Raw genomic sequence first — 24,145 nt, forward strand, 5'->3', positions numbered from 1 at the left:
TCCCTCATAGCATGTAAGGTTTCCCCAAAAGAAAATTCTTCAGGAGGAGAAGCAGAAGGAATGGAGTCTTCTGCATCAGAATCCTCATAAGGAGAATATGGGCCTTCCTGAGGGTCTGAAATATCTGAGTCATCCGAGGAATAGTCTGTAGAAACAGGTTCCGGGGGTTCAGTTCTAGGCCTCTTATCTGGAGGGGGTTGAGAGGCCCTGTCTGGGTGAGGTTGGGATCCCCTGATCAAAGAAATGAGATCCTCAGCCAGGCTGAACATTTGGGAACTAGAGGTAGGCCTGTGTGAGGGAGTTTTAGCAGGTAAGGCCTTAGAAGATTTACCTGCTTTAGCCCTGGAAAAAGCCTTGATAGACATGGATGCAGGGGGTCTAGCAGCTCCACGTGCAGGGGTAGTTATTTCTAAAGGAATAGTATCTGATAAATCCTGGGTGCCTGCTTCAGCAGGGGTAATTTCAGTAGCAGATTCAGCCATGCTCTGTGAGGCCTCGGCTATCGGAGGCATGCTTTCGGCTGAAGGAAGAACCGAGGACTCGGTTTCAGCCGAAACAGAGACACTCGCGGTTGGCCTAACCGTGGTTTCAGCCGAAACTGCGGACCGCGAGTGTCGGTCCTTTTCCTTACGCTTTTTCGCTAATTGTGTAGTCGTAGTCTCCGACGGCATTTTGTATGCAAAAGCGGGACCAAAAAACTCCTCTGCAAACTCCGACCGACGTCTAAGCGTCCATCGGTTGAAGGAAGCACAGGCTAGACAAGCTGATACGTCGTGGTCTGGGCCTAAACAAGGAAGGCACTAAGAGTGGAAATCCTTATGAGGTATTTGTTTCCCACAAGTTAAACAATTATTTACTTTGTCTGACATCGGCTGAGGCAAGAAAGAGTCCCCAACGGGGTACTTAGCTTTTTAGAAGTCTTCGGTAGTAGAAATCTCTGGATCTGACCGACTGGCACTTGCGAACAGCTTCTGCTTCGGGCACCACGCGGCAAGAAAGACTGAGGAAAATGGCGTCGGCTGATGCCTTTACACCCAATACACAGCAGCTATGACGTCGGGTGAAGTGCGACATCAGCCGAGGCCAGACCCAGACTTTGGAATCCGGCCGACCGAAGGGCTGCCTGAGGCAGGACAACCCATATGTTAGGACTGCAGATGCATCCTTGAAGGACATCCAGGACTGCAACAGTGAATACACTCGAACATCTACATTTATGGTAAGTGTACACAACTGTACTATGTTCTTTGTGTTTCACTGTTGCAGTCATCACATTTGGGTTGATTCCCAAAGCTAAGGAAGGGAGGAGGAAGTTAGAGAGCATTAGGGCCAGCTATTAAGCCCTGCAAAACTGCAGTGGCAAACCTAGCTCTGGATTAAGAAAAAAGAGGCATGTTGTAGTGCTTGGTGAAAGTATGTAATGCGTGCCAGGAAGCAGCTTCTAGGATATCCCTGGTAGGGGACTCCTCTGAGAAAAGCTGCAGAGGTAGATGCAACCCTGGCAGAATGTGATCTTATCCCCTGTGGGGTAGATTTTCCATGGTGCTTGTAGCAGAAATAAATACAACGGGCTATCCATTTGGAAATGGTTTGCTTTGAAATGGCCTTCCCCTCTGCCCCTGCAGCAAAGCCAACTAGCAGCTGTTCAGACTTTGAGAGGCTTAGTCCTGTCCAAATATAATCTAAGTTGTCTGTACACGTCCAGAGAGTACAGTATTCATTCTCCTTTGTTTTGTGGATTAGGGAAGAAAGTAGGCAAGTGAATGGACTGATTAAGGGCCACGCTAGACACCACCTTGGGCATAAAGGAAGAATTGGTCCTTAGGGAAATCCTGTCTTCATGGAAGATAATGAAGGGTTCCACTGCCATGAGGGCCTGTAATTCAGACACTCTTCTTGCTGAAGTGATGGTTAAAAGGAATGCTGTTTTCCAAGAAAGGAATTTCAACCCTGCTGTTGCAGCTGGCTCAAAAGGAGGGAGAGTGGGCTTTTCCAATACAAAGTTCAGGTCCCAGGCTGGAGTAGGGGCTCTCCTGGGGGGGGGGTCTTACATTTTTGGCCCCTCGAAGGAACTGTTTTAGCAGACGGTGAGAGAAGTGCTCAGTATTATAATGAGCTGAAAAGGCAGAGGCATGAATTTTAATTGAAGAGAAGGATAGGCCCTTGTGGAGCATTTCTGTTAAGTACTGAAAAATATGAGGTAAGCTTGGTACCATTGTGCCCATCCCCTGAGCCTGGCTCCAGGACCAGTATTTTTTCCACTTTTTAGCATAGGATTTTCTAGTACAAGGCCTCCTGGCCTCCAGAATGACATCTAGCACCTGCTTACTGAGGGATGTTACTGGGGAGCTCAAGGAATTAGCCAGGCTGCAAGGTTCATGGTTAGAAGCTGAGGGTGCAGAATCTGGCCCTTCTGCTGGGACAGCAGGGAAGGGGTCTGAGGCAGTGCCATGGTTCCAGCAGTGTCATACTGTGCAAGAATGGGTACCAGTACTGGCGTGGGCAGTCTGGTGCAATTAGTATTGTCCTTGGCTTGTCCTGTTTGATCTTTAGCGGAAACTTCAAGAGGAGAGGCAGAGGGGGAAATGCATAAACTGAGAGGCTTTCCCAGGAAAACAACAGGGCATCCACTTTCCAAGCTTGAGTGTGGGGAGTCCTTGTGCAGAATTTGTCCAATTGGTAGTTCTGAGGGGAAGCAAAGAGAGGTTGAATATTTTTGGTTCCAGTTTCCATTTGTGTGGGTTCATGAGATTTCTGCTTAAGTCATCTGCCAGTGAATTTAGCTGGCCTGGCGGGAATTGAGCTTGCAGGTGCACTTGGAAGCTCAAGGCTGTGTTCCACAGAGCTATAGCTGGTCTGCAGAGAGGGTACAAGTGGGTTCCCCCCTGCTTGTTTATGTACCACATAACTGTGGTGTTGTCTGTCTTTAACAATCGTTGTCCTGGAAGAATGCTGTTTATGAAGGCTGTCAATGAATTCTGCACAGCTAACATTTCTTTTTGGTTGATATGCAGGTGCATGCGTCTCGGGTTCCATTTGCCCTGAATGCATTGCCCTGCCAAGTGAGCCCACCATGCATAGTCTGATGCGTCTGTTAGGGTTTGAGCAGCATGGGGTAGAGTGAAAGGGAGACCCTTGATGTGGTAGCAGGCCTCTGCCCACCAAAGGAACTCTCTTTATACAAGGAATGATGGGAATCATTGATTCCAGGTCCTGAGAATGTTGACACCACAGGCTTTTTAGATACCATTGTAGTTTCCTCATATGCAGTCTTGCATATGGAATTAGTAGCATGCAAGAGTCCATGAGCCCCAGGGCTTGCAGAATTTTCCTTGCAGATAGCTGGGTCTTTGTGGCCAATAGTTTGAAGTAGGGTATCAGATAAGCTTGTTTCTCTGGAGTGAGGAAAGCCATCTGGGAAGTTGTGTTCAAGCTTGCTCCCAGGAATACAATCTGCTGGCAGGGTACCAGGTGAGATTTCTTTTCGTTTATGGTGTACCCCAGAGAGGTTAGAAGTTTTTTTTTCACAAATGCCAGATGTTGTAATAGCAAGTCTTGGCTTTCTGCCTGAATCAGACAATCGTCCAAGTATGGGTATATTTGAATATTTCTCTGCCTGCAAAATGCAATGGCTGGAGCTAGACAATTAGTGAATATCCTGGGCGCAGTAGATAAGCCAAAGGGAAGTGCAGAGAACTGATAGTGCATGAAGCCTGCCCTGAAGCGTAGGTATTTCCTGCAAGATTCCTTTACTGGGATGTGCAGGTAAGCTTCCTTTAAGTCTAAGGTTGTCAGCCAGGCATCTTTGCCTAGAATAGGAAGCAGCTGTTGGAAGTGTTAGCATTTGGAATTTTGGGATCACCATAAAGGTGTTCAGAATAGAGAGTTCCAGGACAGGACGTCTTTTCTTGGTACCAGGAAATGTCTTGAATAAAAAGCTAGTCCTCTTTGTTCTGCTGGGACAGGTTGAATAGCCCTAATACTTAGAAGAGAGAGAACCCACTGTTGGGCCTCTGCCCACTGATTTGGGGGTAAGTCTGGCCAACCGTTTGGGGTTGGTAGGGAGTTGAAGATGAATCTGTATCCTTGGGAAACTATATTCAAAACCCATTTGTCCTGGCTAATGAGTTTTTGCATGCAAGGCAAGCTTTCCTTCTAAGGGAGCAGGTAGTTGAGCAGGACTTGGGAGGGTTAAGATTAAGTCATTGCGCTATTTTTCCGTAGGGGGTGGTTTACTGCTCCCTGCTTTGAAAGTGGAAGCCCCCCACTGATTAGACCTGTGCACAGTCTGAGACTGTCACCTAGGTGGTCTGCTGTTCCTTAGTTTGGACTGAGAGGGCCAGGAAGAGACTGGAAAGGACCAGTTCTTAGAAGGCCAATGTCTACTAAACCTGGGTGGCTGCACTTGCAGGAAATCTTTAACAGTTTGCATAGATTTAGCTTTTTCCTCCATCCTTTTGAGAACTTCTGCTTTGTTGCCAAACAGGCAGTCTTGGTTTAAGGGAGCATCCAGTAATTTAGCTTTAACATGATCTGGCAAGTTTTGTTCCTTAAGCCAAGCATGCCTTCCAAGTACAGACCCAATGACAGCAGCCCTGCAAGATGCTTCTAAAGAGTCAAACCCATATTGCAAAGTATGTTTACCAACTTGTTCAGCAGAATGCATTAAATCCTGTAATTCTGTGTGTTCACCACAGTCAGGAATCAACATCATTTTCTGTTTAAGTAGTCCCATAATATGCTGCTGGTACTTTAACATATGAAACTGGCAATTAAGTGTATACTTTCTTACCCCATCTGTCCAAGTCTCTAGAATCTCTATCAGAAGGGGCAGGGTTTTTGGCAGCAGTAGCCTTAATGCCTTTTGGTCCTTGGGAAATGGTCTATGGATCCGCAGTAGGAGTCTTGAAGAGGAACTTGTGAGGGTCAGGTACTCTAATACCAGTCAGGTTTTCTGGGAGCTGGAGGTAGTGTGTCTGGTGAAAGGCTAAATTCCAAGAAAGTATCATCTACAATGTCCAGAACAGGAGAGATAGCTAAAGGCCTGTGTTGAGGAAGGAGTAAGAATTCCCCAAGCCTCTTTTTGGAATCAGAGTAATCCTGGCTTTCCCAGTGGAAATGCTCCCTAAGAGTGTGCAAGGTTTCACCAAAAGAAAAATCTTTTGGAGGAGAAGCAGAGGAAATGGAGTCCTCTGCATCAGAATCCTCATAGGTAGATAAGGGCAAATCCTGGTAATCAGAAAGAACAGAAGAATCAGATTCCTGATCAGAAGAATAAGAGGGAAATCAGTTCTAGGTCTCACAGGGGGAAGGGTGGCTTCCCTTAATTAAAGTAATAAGGTCTTCAGCCATTCTAAGCATTAGTTTTTTAGTCCCATGGGCCTGAGCATGCGGTTTGAACATCGGTTTTCTAGGCGTGGTGTGAGTTTTAGGCCTAGATGAAGAAGATGGCGTTGATTTAACATGGAAATCTGCAGGCTTGAATACACCCTCAGAAGCTGGTGCCTGCACAGTGGCTCCAGACCCATCCAAGGTAGAGATATCTGCAGGTTCCATAGTCGAAGAAGCATCTCACGGCATACAGGACTCCTAATGGGTCTCAGTAGAGGCCTGCAAATCTGAAGTGGCGGGTATCAGGGGCTGCGAAAGCGCCTCACTGAGTACCGGCGGAATGGCGATTAGCTTAACAGAAGAGTCGTCGGCAGTTCTGGACCTATGCGGCCTGTCACTGTCTTTCTTTACTTTTTTTGGAAGATCGGTAGTCAGATGGCTTAACGCAGCCATTTCGGAGTACTGATACCAAGTACCAAAATAATTGGCTACAAAAATAGCCCGACAATGAATAGTTCGGGGATTGAACAAGGCACAAAACTGACAGCGAGGTACGTCGTGGTCTGGGCCTAAGCAAGGAATGCAGTACGAATGAAAATCTCTATGAGGTATTTGCTTTCCACAGGTAAGACGATTATTAACTTTTACTGACATTGGTTGGAGCAAGAAAAAGATTCCCCAATGGGGTACGTATCTTTTCATGAAGACTTTGGTTCTGAAACTCGAAAATGAAAATTTCAGGAGTCTACCGACTGGCACTTGCGAACTGCTACTGCTTCGGGCACCGCACGGCAAGAAAGACTGATGTAATGGCGTCGGCTGCATGTTTTATACCCCTGACGTCATGGAAAAGGAGATGGCATCCGACGCAGGAATCCAAGACTCTGGTATTCAGGCCAGTTGAGGGCCACCTGCAGGCAGAGAACCCAAATGTGATGACTGCAACAGTGAAACACGAATAACATCTATAGTTACATGAACAGATGTCAACCACCACTGAAGATCCTTTTTGCATGTGCTTGTGGTAATTATGAGATGAGACATTGGGAGCTCTTGGTAAGACCACTGAGTGAACAACAGCCACTGCAAAATCAGCATGTGGATGCAACCCAAGGGTATCGGTAATACTGCAACTGCCATCATGCTTAACAACTTTAGCACTTCTGATGCTGAAGCCTCGTCTTTGGATATGATATTGTGTACCTGCTGACAAAGTAGTAAAACTCTTTCTGCTGGAAGTTTCAAAGTGGTGGTGGTGGTGTCCAATTCTGCTCCGATAAGGCAGATTTTTCTGAATTTATTGTACTGCCCAGATGATTTCAGAGAGTAAGAGTGGTGTCCCTGGCTTGTATTAGCTGATGCCAAGTGGTGGCAGTGAGGAGCCAATCGTCTAAGTACGGAAACACCAGGAATCTTAATGCCTCAGGTGAGCCACGACCACTGCCATACATTTGGTGAACACTCTGGTGGCTGCAGTGAGACCAAAGGGCAGGGCTCAAAACTGGTAATGATTGGCTCCCACCCGGAAGGACAGATGATCCCTGGATGGTCTGGCCATTTTTTACATGGTAGTACGCATCTTGTAGCTCTGTCAAGCACATCCAATTGTCTTTCCCTAAAAAGGGAAGTATTAACTGAAGCGTGACCATACGGAACTTATCTTTCTTGACAGATTTAGTCTGCTGAGGTCCAAAATAGGTCTTCAATCCCCTGTCTTTTTTGGAACTAAAAAGAATCTTGAGCAAGTTTTGGATCCTGTCTGGTCTGCTGGGACTGGTTGGATGACTTTTTCTTAGCACTGTTTGGACCTCTACTGTTGCTTGTTCCCTGTTACTGGTTGGATCGTCTGGGATTTATGTTGCCAATGGAGGGGGAGTGGCGAAAGGAATGAAATATCCTCTGGAAACTATACTTTGTACCCAGTTGTCATTTGTTATTTTGAGCTAGGTGTCTGGATACAGCTTAAGCAACCGACTGTCTCCAGAGCAGGACAGTCTGGCCTCCCTTCAGGAGTGCTGGTAGGGCTTCCCAAAGAACTGGTCTCAGTTGCCCAAGTTTTGCGGACCCCCTCTGCAACGAGGGCGGTGTCTTCCATTATTGTCCCCTCCTCTGCCCCTGGAGGGGGGTTCACGTGTGTCCAGAAAGGCTCCTTGGGCTTTTCGGAACCACATCTTTCCTCCCTTTTGACCCTTGGGGTAGGAACTGGTAGGGGTGGAAAAACTGACTCAGACGGCATACAGAGTCCTTCTTGCTCACACCTGGTCAATGTTTCCTTAACATTGGGCCCAAAAAGGGACGAGCCATCAAAAGGGGTGTTGACAAAGGATGACTTAAAGGGCTCTGTGAAGGAACACAAGAGCATCCAGGAATGTCTCCTGAGAGCAATTCCTGTACCTGCTGCCCTACTCACTCCATCAGCTGCATACAAAATGAGATGCATGGATGAGTTCACTATGGAATTGAGTGTAGCAAGCTGGGAGGCGACTGTCTGAAGCTCCTGCAGCTACTGTACCCTGAAGAGCATCTCCAAGCTCTTTAAGGAGGTCTCTTTGTAGTCTTGTAAAATGAGTGAGATAGTTCAGTGAATGCACAGCAAAAGTTGCTGAACTGTATTGTGTGCTTCCTGTATCTATCCATGAACTCAGAGTCTCTGTTAGGAGGATGGACAGAGGAAGAAGTTTCGGACATCTTTTTTTGTGGCTGCCGCAACCACAATGGCATCAACTGGCACTCCCTTGGTAAGGAAAGACTTTTCCTGGGGGGCAGAAATACATTTATTAGGCCTCCTAGGGACAGGCTCCATGGTGTCTGGAGACTCCCATGCCCTTCGTGAGACCAGCTCCATGAGCTCATCGAAGGGCAGAGACACCCAAGAGGTGGAGGGTTGAAACGTGAAAGCCTTCAGGAGAACCAACATCTTCAGTAGGGTTGGACTCCAAGACACACCTCTGCCTAAGAATTTCTAACATCTCAACAAATGAGATATCTTCAGAGGGGGACCATCTAAGTTGGTGTTGGATGTGAGAGACTCCTGTGGGGTGTCTAGGTGCTTCCTCTTGCAAATTCTCTTCCTGGTAACCTCATCAGTGTGAACTTCTGGTGAAGTCTCGGAAAAGCAGGGGCCACCCAGTGGGGCTTCCTGAGGCTCAGGGTCTCTACTCTTCGACAGGACCTGTGAGGCAGAAGTGGACACAGGCGCTCTTGGGGAGAAGGTAGTCAGACCTGAAGTTGTAAATGTCCTGGGAGACATCAACAGTGAATACACTCGAACATCTACATTTATGGTAGGTACACAACTGTACTATGTTCATCGTGTTTCACTGTTGCAGTCATTACTCTTGGGTTGAATCCCAAAGCTGAGGATGGGTGGCTGGGCTAAATAGGATTAGGAGAGGCTATGAGGCCCTGCAGAACTGCAGTGGCAAAGTCTGCTCTGGATTTAGAGTAGAGAGGTAAGTGGTAGTGCTTTGAAAAAGTGTGCACTGAACTCCAAGTTGCAGCCTCTAAGATATCTTTGGTTGGTACTCCTCTGAAAAAGGCTGCTGAAGTGGCTGCTGCTCTGGTAGAATGTGGCCTAATGTCCTTAGGCACTAATTTGCCATGCTGAGAGTAGAAGAAACGAATGCAATGGCCTATCCATTTTGAAACAGTCTGTTTTGAGATAGCCTTTCCTTGCGATCCTGCAGCATATGCCACTAAAGGTTGCTCAGTCTTTCTGAAAGCTTTAGCTCTGTCCAAGTAGAAGCGTAGCTGTCTGTGTATGTCCAAAGAATGCAGAAGTCTCTCACCCTTGTTCTGCCAGTTTGGATAAAAGGTAGGCAAGTGAATGGTTTGGTTAAGGGCCACACTGGACACCACCTTAGGCATAAATGTAGGGTTCATCCTCAGAGAAACCCTGTCTGCGTGGAAAATGATAAAAGGTTCCACACAGCCATGAGTGCCTGTAATTCAGAGACTCGTCTTGCAGAGGTTATTGCTAGGAGCAGAGCTGTTTTCCAGGATAAGAATTTTATATCAGCTGTTGAGGCTGGCTCAAAAGGAGTCGGTGTAAGTTTTTCCAAGACATAATTCAGGTCCCATGCAGAAAATGGTGCTCTCCTTGGAGGTCTTATGTTTTTGACCCCTTTGGGGTACTGCCTTATTAAAGGATGAGAAAAGATAGGTGGTTCCGTATTGTAATGGGCTGAAATGGCAGCTGCATGAATCTTAATTGATGAAAAGGATAGGCCTTTGTCCAGCATCTCAGTTAAGTATTGTAAAATCTGAGGAATATTTGGAACAAACATGTCCATTCCTTGTTCCTGGTTCCAAGCACAGAATCTCTTCCACTTTTCTGCATAACATTTTCTGGAACTGGGCCTCCTGGCCTCCACGATAACATCCATTACCGCTTTGGAAAGAGGAGTGTTATATGAATGGCTACATTATCTGCCATGCTGCCAGATTTAAGGTCCTGAGTTGGCTATGCAGGATCTGATTGCTTTGTTGGGTCAGTAAGTGAGAAGTTTGAGGCAATGTCCAGGCTGGACCTTGAGACAAGCTCTTTAGGATTAGGTACCAGTGCTGGCGTGGCCAGTCTGGGGTAATCAGTATCATTTTTGGCTTCTCGTCTGACCTTTAGGAGTACCTTGGGGAGGAGAGGCAGTGGAGGAAAGGCATATACGGTTAGGTTTTTCCAGCTGAAGGATAGGGCATCCACTTTCCATGCTTGCTTGTGATAAATCCTTATGCAGAATCTCCGTAGTTGGCAGTTGTGAGGAGAGGCAAATAGATCTATGTCTGGGCATCCCCATTTCCTTGTTATGCCGAAGACTTGTGGGTCCAGTTTACACTCGTGGGGATCCATAAGGTTTCTGCTTAGTTAGTCTGCCAAAGTATTTATTTTTCCTGGCAGGAATTGTGCTTGCAGGTGAACTTCATAAGTCAATGCTGTGTCCCACAAAGTCATGGCTTTTCTGCAGAGGGGGTAGGAATGTGCGCCTCCCTGCTTATGTACCACATGACTGTGGTATTTTTCATCCTTATCAGTAGTTGTCCTGGATGAAGTAGATCCTTGAAAGCTGTCAGGGCATTCTGAACAGCTAGCATCTCTTTTTGTTTGATATGAAGATGCATCTGGCTTGCGGTACATGTGCCCTGAATACACTTTCCTGCCATGTGGGCCCCCCAGGCATAATCTGATGCATCCGTTGTTAGTGTCTGCCTGGCTGTGGGTAAAGTGAATGGCTGTCCCTTGTTGTGGTGACAGGCCTGTGCCCACCATCGAAACTCCTGTTGTAGGCAGGGAATGAGGGTAATTAAAGTTTCCAGGCTGTGGCAATGTTGAGTCCAAACACTTTTTAGATACCATTGTAGTTTCCATGCAGTCTGGCATATGGAATTAGCAGAATGCAGGATGCCATGAAGCCCAAGGCCTACAGATTTTTTCTTGCAGATAACTGGGTCTTTGTTGCTATGTCTTTGAAGTAAGAAGTCAGACACCTTTGTTTGGCGTGAGATAAGCCATCTGAGCAGTTGTATTTAAGCTTGCACCAAGGAATATTATCTCTTGAGAGGGAATTAGTTTTGATTTATTTTCGTTTGCTGTGTATCCTTGGCAAATTAGTAATCTTTTTACAAATGCCAGATGCTGTAGTAGAATATCTTTGTCCTTTGCTTGAATAAGGCAGTCGTCCAAGTAGGGGTATATCTGAATTCCTCTTTGTCTACAAAATGCAATTACTGGTGCCAGGCATTTTGTGAAGACCCTGGGTGCAGTAGATAAGCCAAAGGGCAGTGCAGAGAATTGGTAGTGCATTGAGCCACCTATGAATCTGAGGTACCTTCTGCGAGAATGTCTGATTGGGACATGCAGGTATGCCTCTGAGGTCCAAAGTTACAAGCCAAACCTTCTCGTCCAGCATGGGCAGAAGCTGCTGTAGAGTCAACATTTTGACTTTTTGGACGTCCAGAAAAGTATTTAGAATAGACCAGTCCAGAATTGGTCTCCACGCTTTGTCCTTTCTTGGTACTAAGAAAAGTCTTGAGTAAAATCCTTGTCCCTGCTCTTGTTGTGGCACTGGCTGAATAGCCCCCATGTCCAGGAAAGATGAAAAGTACAGTTTTGTACCTACCACAAATGTAGATGTTAGAGTGTTCACAGTGCTGCAGTCATTACACTTGCGTTATCCTGCAGTCAGACAGTTGTGCAGTCTGCCAGAGTTCCAAAGTCTTGGTCCGGCGTCGGTTGCTGTCACTTCTTCCCTGACGTCAGTGCGACAGGGGTATACAAGATGCATCAGACGCCATTTTCTTCAGTTTTTCTTGCCCCAGATGTCAGGTGCCCCCAAGTAGGTAGGCAATCCAAATTGCTAGTAAAACATACATAAGAAAAGCAAACAACAACTTTCAGTTACCAGCAAATAATCCCCATAGGTAGTAAAGGATAGAAGACATAGGGACATGCCCAGCAAGTAAGAGGGGAAGGAGGGAGGGTAACCTGGACTGCAGCAGTGTATACACTCGAACATCTACATTTATGGTAGGTACAAAACCGTACTATGTTCATCATGTTACACTGCTGCAGTCATTACACTTGGGTGTAATCCCAAAGCTGAGGTAGGGTGGCTGGTTCTACAAGGCATTAGGGGGTGGCTATAAGGCATTAGGGGGTGGCTATAAGGCCCTGCAGCACAGCAGTGGTGAAGCCAGCTCTGGATTTGGAGTATAAAGGCAAATGGTAATGCTTGGTGAAGGTATGCACAGAACTCCATATTGCTGCTTCCAAAATATCCTTGGTAGGTACTCCTCTGAGGTAGGCAGTTGAAGTGGCTGTTGCCCTGGTGGAGTGAGATCTAATGCTGCTAGGTACAGGTTTCCCATGGTGTGTATAGCAGAAACGTATACAATGTCCTATCCATTTTGAAACAGTCTGTTTTGAAATGGCTTTTCCCTGTGCTCCTGCAGCATATGCTACCAATAACTGCTCAGATTTTCTGAAAGCTTTGGTTTTGTCCAAGTAGAAGCGTAACTGCCTGTGGATGTCCAAAGAATGCCGTAGTCTCGCTCCTTTATTCTGTGGTTTTGGATAAAAAGTTGGCAAGTGAATAGTTTGGTTTAGAGTCGCACTTGATAACACCTTTGGCATAAACGTAGTGTTAGTTCTTAAAGACACCCTGTCCTGGTGGAAAAGGAGGAAAGGTTCCACTGCCATTAGTGCCTGTAATTCTGAAACTCTTCATGCTGATGTTATTGCCAGTAGCAGAGCAGTTTTCCAAGAGATATATTTTAACTCTGCTGTGTTAGCTGGCTCAAAAGGAGGTAAAGTTAATTTTTCCAAAAGAAAGTTGAGGCCCCAAGTTGGAGTAGGTGCTCTACGGGGCGGTCTTATGTTTCTTGCCTCTCTGAGGTACTGTTTTAGCAAAGGATTAGAGAAAATTGGTGGATCCATGTTGTAATGAGCAGAAATGGCAGAGGCGTGGATCTTGATGGATGAAAAGGAGAGGCCCTTGTCCAGCATCTCAGTTAAACATTGCAGTATCTGAGGAATGTTTGGGACAAGAGGGCCAAGGTTGTAAGCCTGGTTCCAGGCACAGAATCTCTTCCATTGATCCGAATAGGCTTTCCTGTTACTAGGCCTTCTGGCCTCCAGAATGACATCCAGAACAGCTTTGGAGAGAGGCATTGCTTGCTTGACTAAGGAATTTTCCATGCAGCTAGGTTTAAGGTCTTCAGCTGGCTGTGAAGTATCCGATTGTTGTGCCGAGTCAGCAGATGTGGGATTTGAGGCAAAATCCAGGGTGGTTCTTGAGCCAAGTTCTTTAAGATTGGGTACCAGTGCTGGCGTGGCCAGTTTGGTGCAATCAGGATCATCTTTGGCTCTTCTTGCCTGGCTTTTATGAGTACCTTTGGAAGGAGAGGTAGACATGGGAAAGCGTATACTTGTAGGTTTTTCCAGCTGAATGAGAGGGCATCCACTTTCCATGCTTGTGGATGGTAACTCCTTGTGCAAAATTTCTATAGCTGGCAGTTCATTGGGGATGCAAACAGATCTATGTCCGGGCTCCACCATTTCTGTGTTATCATTCTGAATATTTGTGGATTCAATTCCCATTCGTGGGGATCCATGATGTTTCTGCTTAAGTCGTCTGCCAGTGTGTTTTTCTCTCCTGGCAGGAATTGTGCTTGCAGATGAACTTGGTAGTCTAGAGCTGTGTTCCACAAGGTCATGGCTTGTCTGCAGAGGGGGTAGGAGTGTGTGCCCCCTTGCTTGTTTATGTACCACATAACTGTGGTGTTGTCTGTCTTTAGTAATAGTTGTCCTGGATGCAGCAGGTCCTTGAAAGCTATAAGGGCCATTTTGTACAGCTAGCATCTCTTTTTGATTGATGTGAAGATGCCTTTGTTCTGCGGACCACTCGCCCTGAATACATTTTCCTGCCATGTGCGCTCCCCAGGCGTAATCCGATGCATCTGTTGTCAGTGTTTGCCTGGCTGTGGGTTGAGTAAAAGGCTGTCCCTTGTTGAGGTGACAAGCTTGAGCCCACCATCGAAACTCCTGTTGAAGGCAAGGAATTAGTGGTATAACTGTTTCCAAACTTTGACAGTGTTGAGACCATACACTCTTTAGGTACCATTGTAGTTTCCTCATATGCAGTCTGGCATATGGAATTAGTAGTATGCAAGATGCCATGTAACCCAAGGCCTGCAGAATTTTTCTTGCAGGGAGTTGGGTCTTTGCTGCTATCAATTGAAAGTATTAAGTCAGTTGTCCTTGTTTGTCTGGCGTGAGATAAGCCATCTGGGCCGTTGTGTTCAAGCTGGCACCCAGGAATATTATCTCTTGTGAGGGCACTAGTTTTGATTTCTTTTCGTTTACTGTGTACCCCAGGCAACTTAATAACTTTTTTACGAACGCCAGATGCTTTAGAAGAATGTCCTTGCTCTCTGCTTGAATCAGGCAGTCGTCCAGGTACGGATAAATTTGAATTCCTTTCTGACTGCAAAATGCAATTACTGGTGCCAGGCACTTTGTGAAGACCCTGGGCGCAGTAGATAAGCCAAAGGGCAGTGCAGAGAATTGATAGTGCATTGAACCAGCTATGAATCTGAGGTATCTTCTGCAGTTTTGTCTGACAGGAACATGCAGGTATGCCTCCTTGAGGTCCAAGATCACAAGCCAAGCTTTCTTGCCCAGCATGGGAAGAAGCTGCTGTAGTGCCAACATTTTGAATTTCGGAACATCCAGGTAAGTGTTTAGAGAAGAAAGATCCAGAATGGGCCTCCAGGCTTTGTCCTTTCTGGGAACCATAGTCTCGAGTAAAATCCTTGTCCTTGCTCCTGTGGTGGTACCTTTTGAATAGCTCTCATGTCCATGAGTGGTGTAATTTGTTTTTGAGCCTCTGCCCATTGATTTGGTGGTGATTTGGCATTCCTTTTAACCTTGGTAGTGTGTGAAAGTGGAACCTGTAACCTTGAGATACAATGTTGAGAACCCATTTGTCTTTGGTGATCCAATGCCAGTTGTGATAGAAAAGTGCCAGTTTTCCTCCTAAGGGGGCTGCCAAGAGACAGCTGTTTGGCAGCTGTAGTCTGACATCATTGAGGCTGCTTTTTATATGGTTGGGGCCTGTCTTCCCCTTCTTTCTGGCCTGGTGCACCCCATTGTCGAGGCCTGTAAGGACCTTGTGTTTGACCTCTACCTCTTGGACGTCTGTATCTTCCCCTTTGAGGTTTGTCTGTAATTGGACCAATTCTTAGTTGGCCAGTTTCAGCTAAATCTAGGAGGCTAAACCTGTAAGAAATCCTTCACCGTTTGCATAGATTTTGCCTTATCCTCCATCTTCTTTAATACAGCTTCTGCCTTAACTTCAAATAACACATCCCGCTGCAAAGGTGCATCCAATAATTTTGCTTTAACATGATCTGGTAACGTATGTTCGTTTAACCAAGCATGTCTTCTAATGACAAAGCCTGTAACTGCTGCACTACAGGAGGCCTCTAAAGAATCAAAACCACATTGCAAAGTATGTTTTCCCACTTGTTCAGCTGCATGCAATAAATCCTGCATTTCTTTAAAATTAGGAGGATTTGAATCTGGAAGCATTTTTTGTTTCAACTGAGACATCAGAAATTGCTGATATTTTAGCATGTGAAACTGGCAATTTAAGGCTCTCATTGCTAAAGTTGCAGACGTATATACTTTTTTTCCCCATCTGTCTAATGCTCTGGAATCTCTGTCAGAGGGAACTGTTTTTTTTGCTGATGAGGCCTTAATCCCTTTGGGTCCCTGAGAAATAGTTTCAGGGTCAGCAACAGGGCTTTTATACAGAAATTTGTGCGAGTCAGGGACTCTAATATCGGTCAGGTCTAACTGGGGCTGGAGGCAAGGAGTCAGGATTTAAGCTGGATTCAGTATACACATCATCCACAAAATCTAACACTGGCGGAATAGCAAGGGGTCTGTGTTGAGGTAATAAAAGGAAGTCTCTCAGCCTTTTCTTGGATTCTGAGTAATCCTGGCCATCCCAATGGAAATGCTCCCTCATGGTATGTAAGGTTTCCCCAAAGGAGTAGTCCTCAGGCGGAGAGGCTGATGGAACTGATTCCTCAGCATCAGAATCCTCATAAGGGGGTAAAGAATGTCCTAGGTCTGAGGATGAATCTGAAGAAATGGACACCTGGTCGGATGAGTTATAGTCTGCATCCTGTCTGGGCCTTTTATCAGGAGGGGGATGGGACCCCCTGATCAGGGTGATTAGGTCTTTGGCCATTTTGAGCATTTGTTTCTAAGGCATGGAGGCCTGTCCTGGAGAATGCTGTATTTGTTTCTTTGTTTTTAAGGGAGGCTTAGACTTAGCAGAGGGTTTTAATGCTTAACTGAGTAGGTCTGAAAATACCCTCTGAAGCTGAGGATTGCTCAGCTACTTCGGTTCCCTCTGAAGGGTTAGTTTTGGTAGGCTGAAAAAGTTGTGCGTCCGAAGGCCCAGCCAGCTCCATGTGGGAGTCAGAGGCAGCCTGTGGTTCTGCAGAAGCAGTCATCAGGGGCTGCGAAGACGCCTCGCTGAAAATCGGAGAACCGGCGACTGGCCTAGAAGAGGCCTTGTCGTCAGTTTTGGGCCTTGGATGCCTCTCCTTGTCTTTGTGCTTTTTATGTATTCCGGTCGTCGGAAGCTCCGACAGCATGGTGTAATTGAATTTTCTGCCAAAATAATGTTGGACAAAATCAAACAGACGTTTAATAGTGCGCTTGTTAAACCTAGCACAAAACCGACAACCAGTGACGTCGTGGTCTGGGCCTAGGCATGAGATATAATAGGAATGGAAATCCTTATGAGGTATTTGCTTCCCACAAGAAATACAGTCATTAACTTTTACTGACATCGGTCTGAGGTAAGAAAAATTTTTACCCAACGGGGTACTTAGCTTTGTAGAAGACTTCGGTTCTGGATTCGGAATGAAATTCTCAGGAGTTTGCCGACCAGCACTTGCGAACTGCTTTTGCTTCGGGCACCACGCGGCAAGAAAGACTGAAGAAAATGGCGTCGGCTGCATCTTATATACCCCTGTTGCACTGACGTCAGGGAGGAGGCGACAGCAACAGACGCCGGACCAAGAATGTGGAACTCAGGCCGACTGGGGAACCGCCTGACGGCAGGATAACCCAAGTGTAATGACGGCAGCAGTGTAACACGATGAACATCTGCAACAGTGAAACACGATGAACATCAAGAAATTGCAAATGAGGACCACCTTCTAGGAAACACAAACCTCAACTAATTTTTTCTGAGCATTCAATCAGATAAAACTTTGAATCATCCACCAGGTGTCAAGAGTCGCACTCCTGCCAGTACTGCAAGGGGCCACCTTCAATCATTCTTCTTAAAATAAGAAATGCAGCCACAGGGAAAAAAAAACAAAACAAAACAAATGTAAAAGCAGCAACTTCAGTGGTAAAGTACCAAGATCTGAACTGAAACACACAGGTAATGTAATACCATCTAATGGACCAACAAAAGCTTTAAATACCAGTAACCACAAAGAATATGCAAGCTTATCTAGTCAATAAAGGACATCACTGCATGCACTGCCATGAGTACACAAATTAAAAAAAAACTAGTGGAGTGGAAAAGGCCAACCACAAGACGCATCAGGAAAGGGCCATCATGTTAGACTTCAAAGTCTCTGAAGAGATAAAGCATAAGCTACCTACACGTGCATTGAAGAGATGGCAACAGTACCTGGTGAGACACTGACAAAAATGTAGCTTCTCATTAGTAACTGGACTGTGGATTTCTGATGGTGGCTCAGTAGATATGTTAAAAGGAGGCCAGAAAATTACAGACCTTTTAGCCTCACATATACTCCAAGAAAGGTGAGAATGATTCTATACGGCAGGCTAATGGGTTTTCCTTAATACAAAGTTTTCTGGTTGTTGTCTGGCAGAATGGCTTCACACAACACAAATTAATGCTAGTCTAATTTCAGTTCTCTGACTCAGTCAGCACTTGGGCAGATGCAGGTAATCCTGTGGGCCTAGCATCCAGCTTCCATCACAGAAACTCAAGAAAACTCCTAAACTGGAAACTAGTAGTAAATACTTCAGCTATGAAGAAAGCCAAGTGAAAGTAAAGTGTAATAAAGTACTTCAGTTTCCAAGTGCAGAGGACACTAATGTTGAAACAAATTCTTGCTACTGGTAGACAACACAGTTCATGAAACTGCTAATTTTCCAGGCACAGCATGATCATGGAGTTTGAATAAGTAAATGGAATAGGCAAAACTACCAATGTGAAGAGGGCAGAGGAAATACAGACCACCAGCTAACATTGACATTTGAGGTGTTTTGTGTATGCAGCTGTTCATATAAAAAGTTTTTGGCTGCTGTTTTTGGACTGATTTTTCTGATGATGGGTTTTATTTATTTGGGTATTTATTCCATAAACAGAACCTCAACAAGAGGAGGACAAGACTGGATAGCCAATAGTAGAAACATCAAAAGGCGAAATGAAATGGAAAATGAATGGAAGAGGTGGGTAGCTTTTGTGAGAAATTTTAAGGCTAAATGTGAAGAGAGAGAGGACTGCCAAGGGGTTAGGTGCTGGGACCAGACGTGCTTAGAATCTGACTAGGGTATCTCACTCAGGCTATAAATTATGATCAATCTGCATACTACAGATACAAAAGTGGGGTGAGAGCCAAAGATGGACTGTACTCTAATCCTCAGACTGGTAGAAAACAGGCAATGCAGGCCTATCAAATAGCGAATAGAAAGGAAGAGCTAAGGTATAATGACAGACTTGGGGCACTGCCTTATCACTCCTCCAACATCATGTCACTGGCTCCTCCAACATGAGCGGTCAGATATCTGAATCAAGGTAGTTTAGGTCTCAGTCAGGGCTTTATATGCCTCTCCTCCACAATCAGATTCACTCCTTTACGCTTCTTTTAAATTATTTGGTAGCCTGTTCACAGACATTCATCCACCTAAAATGAGGTATTTCTTTTGTCCTCAATACATCTGATACAATCAGATCAGTAAGGCAACCTACCTGGCTTAACATCTTCCTTTCAAAAAACATCTAAACCTTACTTGCAACTGGTTTCCAAGCTAGCATCTAAACTTCTTAACCACATAACTTTTCAATAAATTGTGTTCCCTCCTACAACTGAATATAAGAGGTGCCACAGAAAGAGAGACTGCTCAAGAAATCATTGCTATAAAATAGGAGAAACAGCAAGAGCCTTCCGTTCTTGTACTGTACACACATACAACCATCTCTCAAAAATAATCAATCTTACCTGCATCAAGAATGCCTTGTGCTAGGATGGCTCCAAATTTGGCCATGACATCATCATGTTTATCACTGATGACTTTTGCATACAGCTGACGAAACTGGTTGACCTGGAAGAAATCATCAATAGAATAGATGATTACAGAAAATATTTCTGATGCTATTCTACAAAATGACCAAAAAGACATATACTGGAACTGCCCTAACAGAGAAAGAAAAGTACAGTTGTGTACACTTACCATAAAAGTGGATGTTAGAGTATTCACTGATGCAGTCATCACACTTGGGTTGTCTGCCTGCAGGTAGCCCTCAGTCAGCCCGAATATCAGAGACTTAGTATTTCTGGGTCAGCTGCTGTCATTTCAAGACTGCCATCAGGTCGTCAGGGGTGTAAAAACAGGCAGCTGACACCATTACATCTGTTTTTCTTGCCCCAAATGTCAGAAGCCCCCCAGTAGGGAGCCAAGTTTTGGTGGGAAAAACACCACCAGTAAAAAGTAAATACCACTAGCCCTGTAAGGTGTGAGTAATATACATAGAGAGTGAGAGAGAGAGAAGCAAGGGGGCTGGAGGGTGGGAAAAGTACAGTTTTGTACCTACCATAAATGTAGATGTCCGATAGGAATGCATCTGCAGTCCTTACAAATGGGTTGTCCTGTCGTCAGGCAGCCCTTCAGTCGGCCGGATTCCAAAGTCTGGGTCTGGCTTCGGCTGGTGTCGCACTTCACCCGACGTCATAGCTGCAGTTACTCGGGTATAAAGGCATCAGCCGACGCCATTTTCCTCAGTGTTTCTTGCCCCAGATGCCAGGTGCCCTGAAGGAGGACTAAATTTGGATAAATGCCAATGATTCCAAATATTAGAGAGCAAACAAAAGATAAGCATGTATGTACATATATACAAACAAATACACCATAATAGATTCCCCAGGCTAGCTATAAGAGGGCAAATACCCTAGGAGTACCACAGAGGGAAGGAGGGTGGGTAATCCTGACTGCAGATGCATTCCTATCGGACATCTACATTTATGGTAGGTACAAAACTGTACTATGTCCTTCAAGGATGCATCTGCAGTCCTTACAAATGGGTAGAATACCATAGCCAAACTGGGGGAGGAGGAAAGGTAGAGTTATGGTGTAGTTAAGATCCCTTGCAAAACAGCAGTGGCAAAACCTGCTCGGGATCTAGAGTATAAGGGTAAATTATAATGCTTGGCAAATGTATGCACGGAGCTCCAAGTAGCAGTCTCTAAAATGTCTTTGGTAGCCACTCCTCGTAGAAAAGCTGTGGTAGTGGCTGTAGCTCTTGTAGAATGAGGCCTGATGTTTTCTGGAGTTTTCTTTCCATGGTAGGAGTAACAAAATCTAATGCAATTTCCTATCCACTTAGATATTGTCTGTTTTGAAATTGCTTTCCCTTCCATTCCTGTTGCATATGCTACCAGTAGCTGGTCAGTTTTTCTATTGCTCTTGGTCCTGTCCAGGTAGTAGCGTAATTGTCTGTGTACATCCAAGGTATGCAACAGTCTTTCTCCCCTGTTCTGTGGGTTGGGGAAGAATGTAGGTAGGTGGATAGCCTGATTTAAAGATACTCTGGAGACCACCTTAGGCATAAAAGTAGGATTTGTTCTCATGGACACTATCTTGATGGAAGATCAAAAAGGGCTGTACTGCCATTAATGCCTGTAACTCAGAAACCCTTCTTGCTGAAGTGATTGCCAGCAGGAAAGCAGTTTTCCATGATAAGTATTGCAATTCTGCTGTTGCTGCTGGTTCGAAAGGAGGAAGGGTCAATTTTTCTAGCACAAAGTTCAAGTCCCATGCAGGTAATGGTGGCTTCCTAGGAGGCTTTACATTTTTAATTCCTCTCAGAAACTACTTGAGCAGAGGATGTGAGAAGACTGGAGGATCCAAGTCGTATTCTGCTGAAATAGCTGATGCATGAATCTTAATGGAAGAGTAGGACAGGCCTTTGTGGAATAGCTCTGCCAAGTATTCCAGGATGTTGGCTATGTTTACCAGTGACACATCTTCCCCTTTAGCAGTACTCCAAATGAGATATCTTTTCCATTTTGCTGAATAGGTTTTCCTTGTTGAAGGTCTGCGAGCTTCTAAGATAATGTCCTTAACCCTTTGGGATAAATTTGGGTTAATTTGTCTTATGCAATGTTCCAGGCAGTCAGCTGCAGAGTTTTCAGGTTTGGATGCAGGGTGTTGTAGTTGTTCTGAGTTAACAGCAAGGGAACTAGGGGTAAGGGCCACATCTGTTCTCGAGACATGCTCCTCAGTAATGGGTACCAATGTTGCCTTGGCCAATCTGGAGCTATCAGAATGATCCTTGGACGGTCCTCTTTGATCTTTAATAGCACCTTGTGCATCAAAGGAAGTGGTGGGAATGCATATGCTGTCAGATTTTTCCAACTGAAGGATAGGGAGTCCACCTTCCATGCCAGAGGATGGTACGTCCTGGTGCAGAATTTTCTTAATTGGTGATTGTGTGGGGATGCAAATAAGTCTATTTCTGGGAGACCCCATTTTCCTGTTATGGTTTTGAAGATGTCTGGATGCAGCATCCATTCGTGGGCATCCGTGGTAGTCCTGCTTAGTATGTCTGCTAAAGTGTTTTCTTTTCCTGGTACAAAAATTGCTTGTAACTGAATGTTGTAACTCAGGGCCACATTCCAGAGGTCCAGGGCCATCCGGCATAGAGGGTACGAATGTGTGCCTCCCTGCTTGTTGATGTACCACATAACTGTGGTGTTGTCTGTCCTTATCATCAACTGGCCTTGTCGAAGAAATGGTTTGAAAGCCTGAATTGCCAGTTTTACTGCCAGCATTTCCTTTAGGTTTATGTGTAAATGCAGTTGCTCTTGAGTCCATAAACCTTGTATGCACTTGTCCATCATGTGGGCCCCCCCAACCGAGGTCTGAGGCGTCCGTTGTGATGGTTTGGCTTGATTGAGTGCTGTGGAAGGGCAGTCCGTTTGTTTGACAGGCCTGAGCCCACCAGTGGAATTCTTGCTTCAGGCATGGAATTATTGGAATGTGAGTTTCTAGGCTGTGCTTGTGCTGAGACCATAAATTCTTTAGGTACCACTGTAGCTTTCTCATGTGCAGTCTGGCATGTGGGACCAATATTATGCAGGATGCCATGAAGCCCAATGCCTGTAGGACTTTCCTTGCTGTTAGATGGTTTTGCTTTGTTAATGCCAAGAAGTAGAGAGGGAGTTGCTCCTGTTTTTCTATTGTTAGGAATGCCATTTGTTTGGATGTGTCCAGCTCTGCACCCAAAAAGGTTATCTTTTGGGATGGTATCAGCCTTGACTTTTTTATATTGACTGTATATCCCAGGGCTTGTAGAAGGTAAATGACTCTTTTCAAGTCTTCTGCTAGCTTGTTTTTGTTGTCCGCTTGTATCAGGCAATCGTCCAGGTAAGGGTAGATTTGTATTCCCTGAAGCCTGCAATGAGCGATTACTGATGCCAGGCATTTCGTGAACACTCTGGGCGCAGTAGATAAGCCAAAGGGCAATGCTGAGAATTGATAATGCTCTGATCCTGCAAGAAATCTGAGGTATCTTCTGCAATCTGGTCGTATGGGGACGTGCAGGTATGCCTCCTTGAGATCTAGAGTAACCAGCCAAGACTCCTTGCCCAGCATGGGAAGAAGCTGCTGTAGGGTCAGCATTTTGAATTTTGGAACAATGAGGAATGTGTTTAAAGCGGACAGATCGAGAATAGGTCTCCATTTGCTTTCTTTCCTTGGTACTAGGAAGAGTCTGGAGTAAAAGCCCTTTCCTTTCTCCATATATGGTACTTTTTCCACAGCTCTTATTTTTAATAATTGATTTACTTGTTTTAGAGCTTCTGCCTTTTGAGTTGGTGGTAGGTTTGGCATTCCTCTCTTTCCTGGTAGAGTATGGAAATGAAACCTGTAACCTTGGTCTATAGTTTGCAAAATCCACTTGTCCCTTGTGATGTAATGCCAGTTCTTTGAAAATAAAGCTAGCTTTCCGCCTAAGGGTGCTTCTAGTTGTTCCCTGGTAGGCGGTGCCAGAGCCAAGTCACTGTGATTGTCCTGTTGCAGTGGTGGTGGCTGCGTCTGTGCCTCGCTGGTTGTTACCCTGCCACTGGCGTCCCCTGTAGGCACCCCTGGATTGGTTTCTGCCTCTTGAACGCCTATTCCTGCCTCTCTGTGCTTTGGAGGAGTCCGGAAAGGACCAATTCTTGGAGGGCCAATTCCTGCTAAACCTTGGAGGTAGGACCTGTAAGAAATCTTTCACTGTTTGTACAGATTTTGCCTTCTCTTCCATCTTCTTCAGTACCTGTTGTGCAGGAGAACCAAATAAATTGACCTTGTCCATGGGAGCATCTAATAGTTTTGATTTGACATGGTCCAGTAAGGCCTGCTCTTTCAACCATGCATGCCTTCTGATAACTGTGCCAGTCATGGCTGATCTAAAGGAAGCCTCCAGTGCATCATAGCCGCATTTTAAAGAATGGTTACTAACTTGCTGAATGTTATGTACCATTTCCTGAACATACTTCTTATCTAAAGGTTCATCAGAGGACAGTTTTTTAGTTAACTGGTCTAGCATAAATTCTTGATATTGGATCATATGAAATTGACAGTTCAAGGCCCTAGCTGACAGAGTAGCAGAAGTGTAAACTTTTTTACCCCATCTCTCTAAGGACCTGGATTCTCTTTCAGAGGGGAGGGGATTTTTAGCAGAGGTAGATGCTACAGCCTTAGGCCCCTGGGAGATGGTCTCGGGATCTGCAAAAGGGGCCTTGTATAAATGGTGATGTGTGTCCGGGACCCTGTAGAACCTATCGGGCTTAGCAGGGGCCGGAGGTAATGAATCAGGAGCAGTACAAGCATCATTAAATGCATCATCTACAACAGAAAGAACTGGAGGTATAGCTAAAGGCCTATGTTGTGGTAAATGCAAAAAGGTTCTAAGCCTTTTCCTGGAGTCTGAAAAATCTTGGCCCTGTCACTGAAATTGTTCCCTCATAGCATGCAAGGTTTCCCCAAAGGAAA

At 45.3% G+C, this 24,145-nt stretch overlaps 1 protein-coding gene across 1 annotated transcript in view; it reads right to left on the reverse strand.

The window, feature by feature from the left end:
• Positions 1–24,145, reverse strand: part of PSMD1 (proteasome 26S subunit, non-ATPase 1) — a 2,664,479-nt gene that overhangs the window by 656,020 nt on the left and 1,984,314 nt on the right. The window contains exon 19 of the mRNA XM_044070690.1: positions 19,111–19,213. Coding sequence (XP_043926625.1) covers positions 19,111–19,213 — 103 coding nt within the window. The remainder of the gene's footprint in view (positions 1–19,110; positions 19,214–24,145) is intronic.

This window comes from Protopterus annectens, chromosome 4.part1 (assembly GCF_019279795.1).
Source record: "Protopterus annectens isolate FY-2018-M chromosome 4.part1, PAN1.0, whole genome shotgun sequence".
In the NCBI taxonomy this organism is placed as follows: domain Eukaryota; kingdom Metazoa; phylum Chordata; order Ceratodontiformes; family Protopteridae; genus Protopterus; species Protopterus annectens.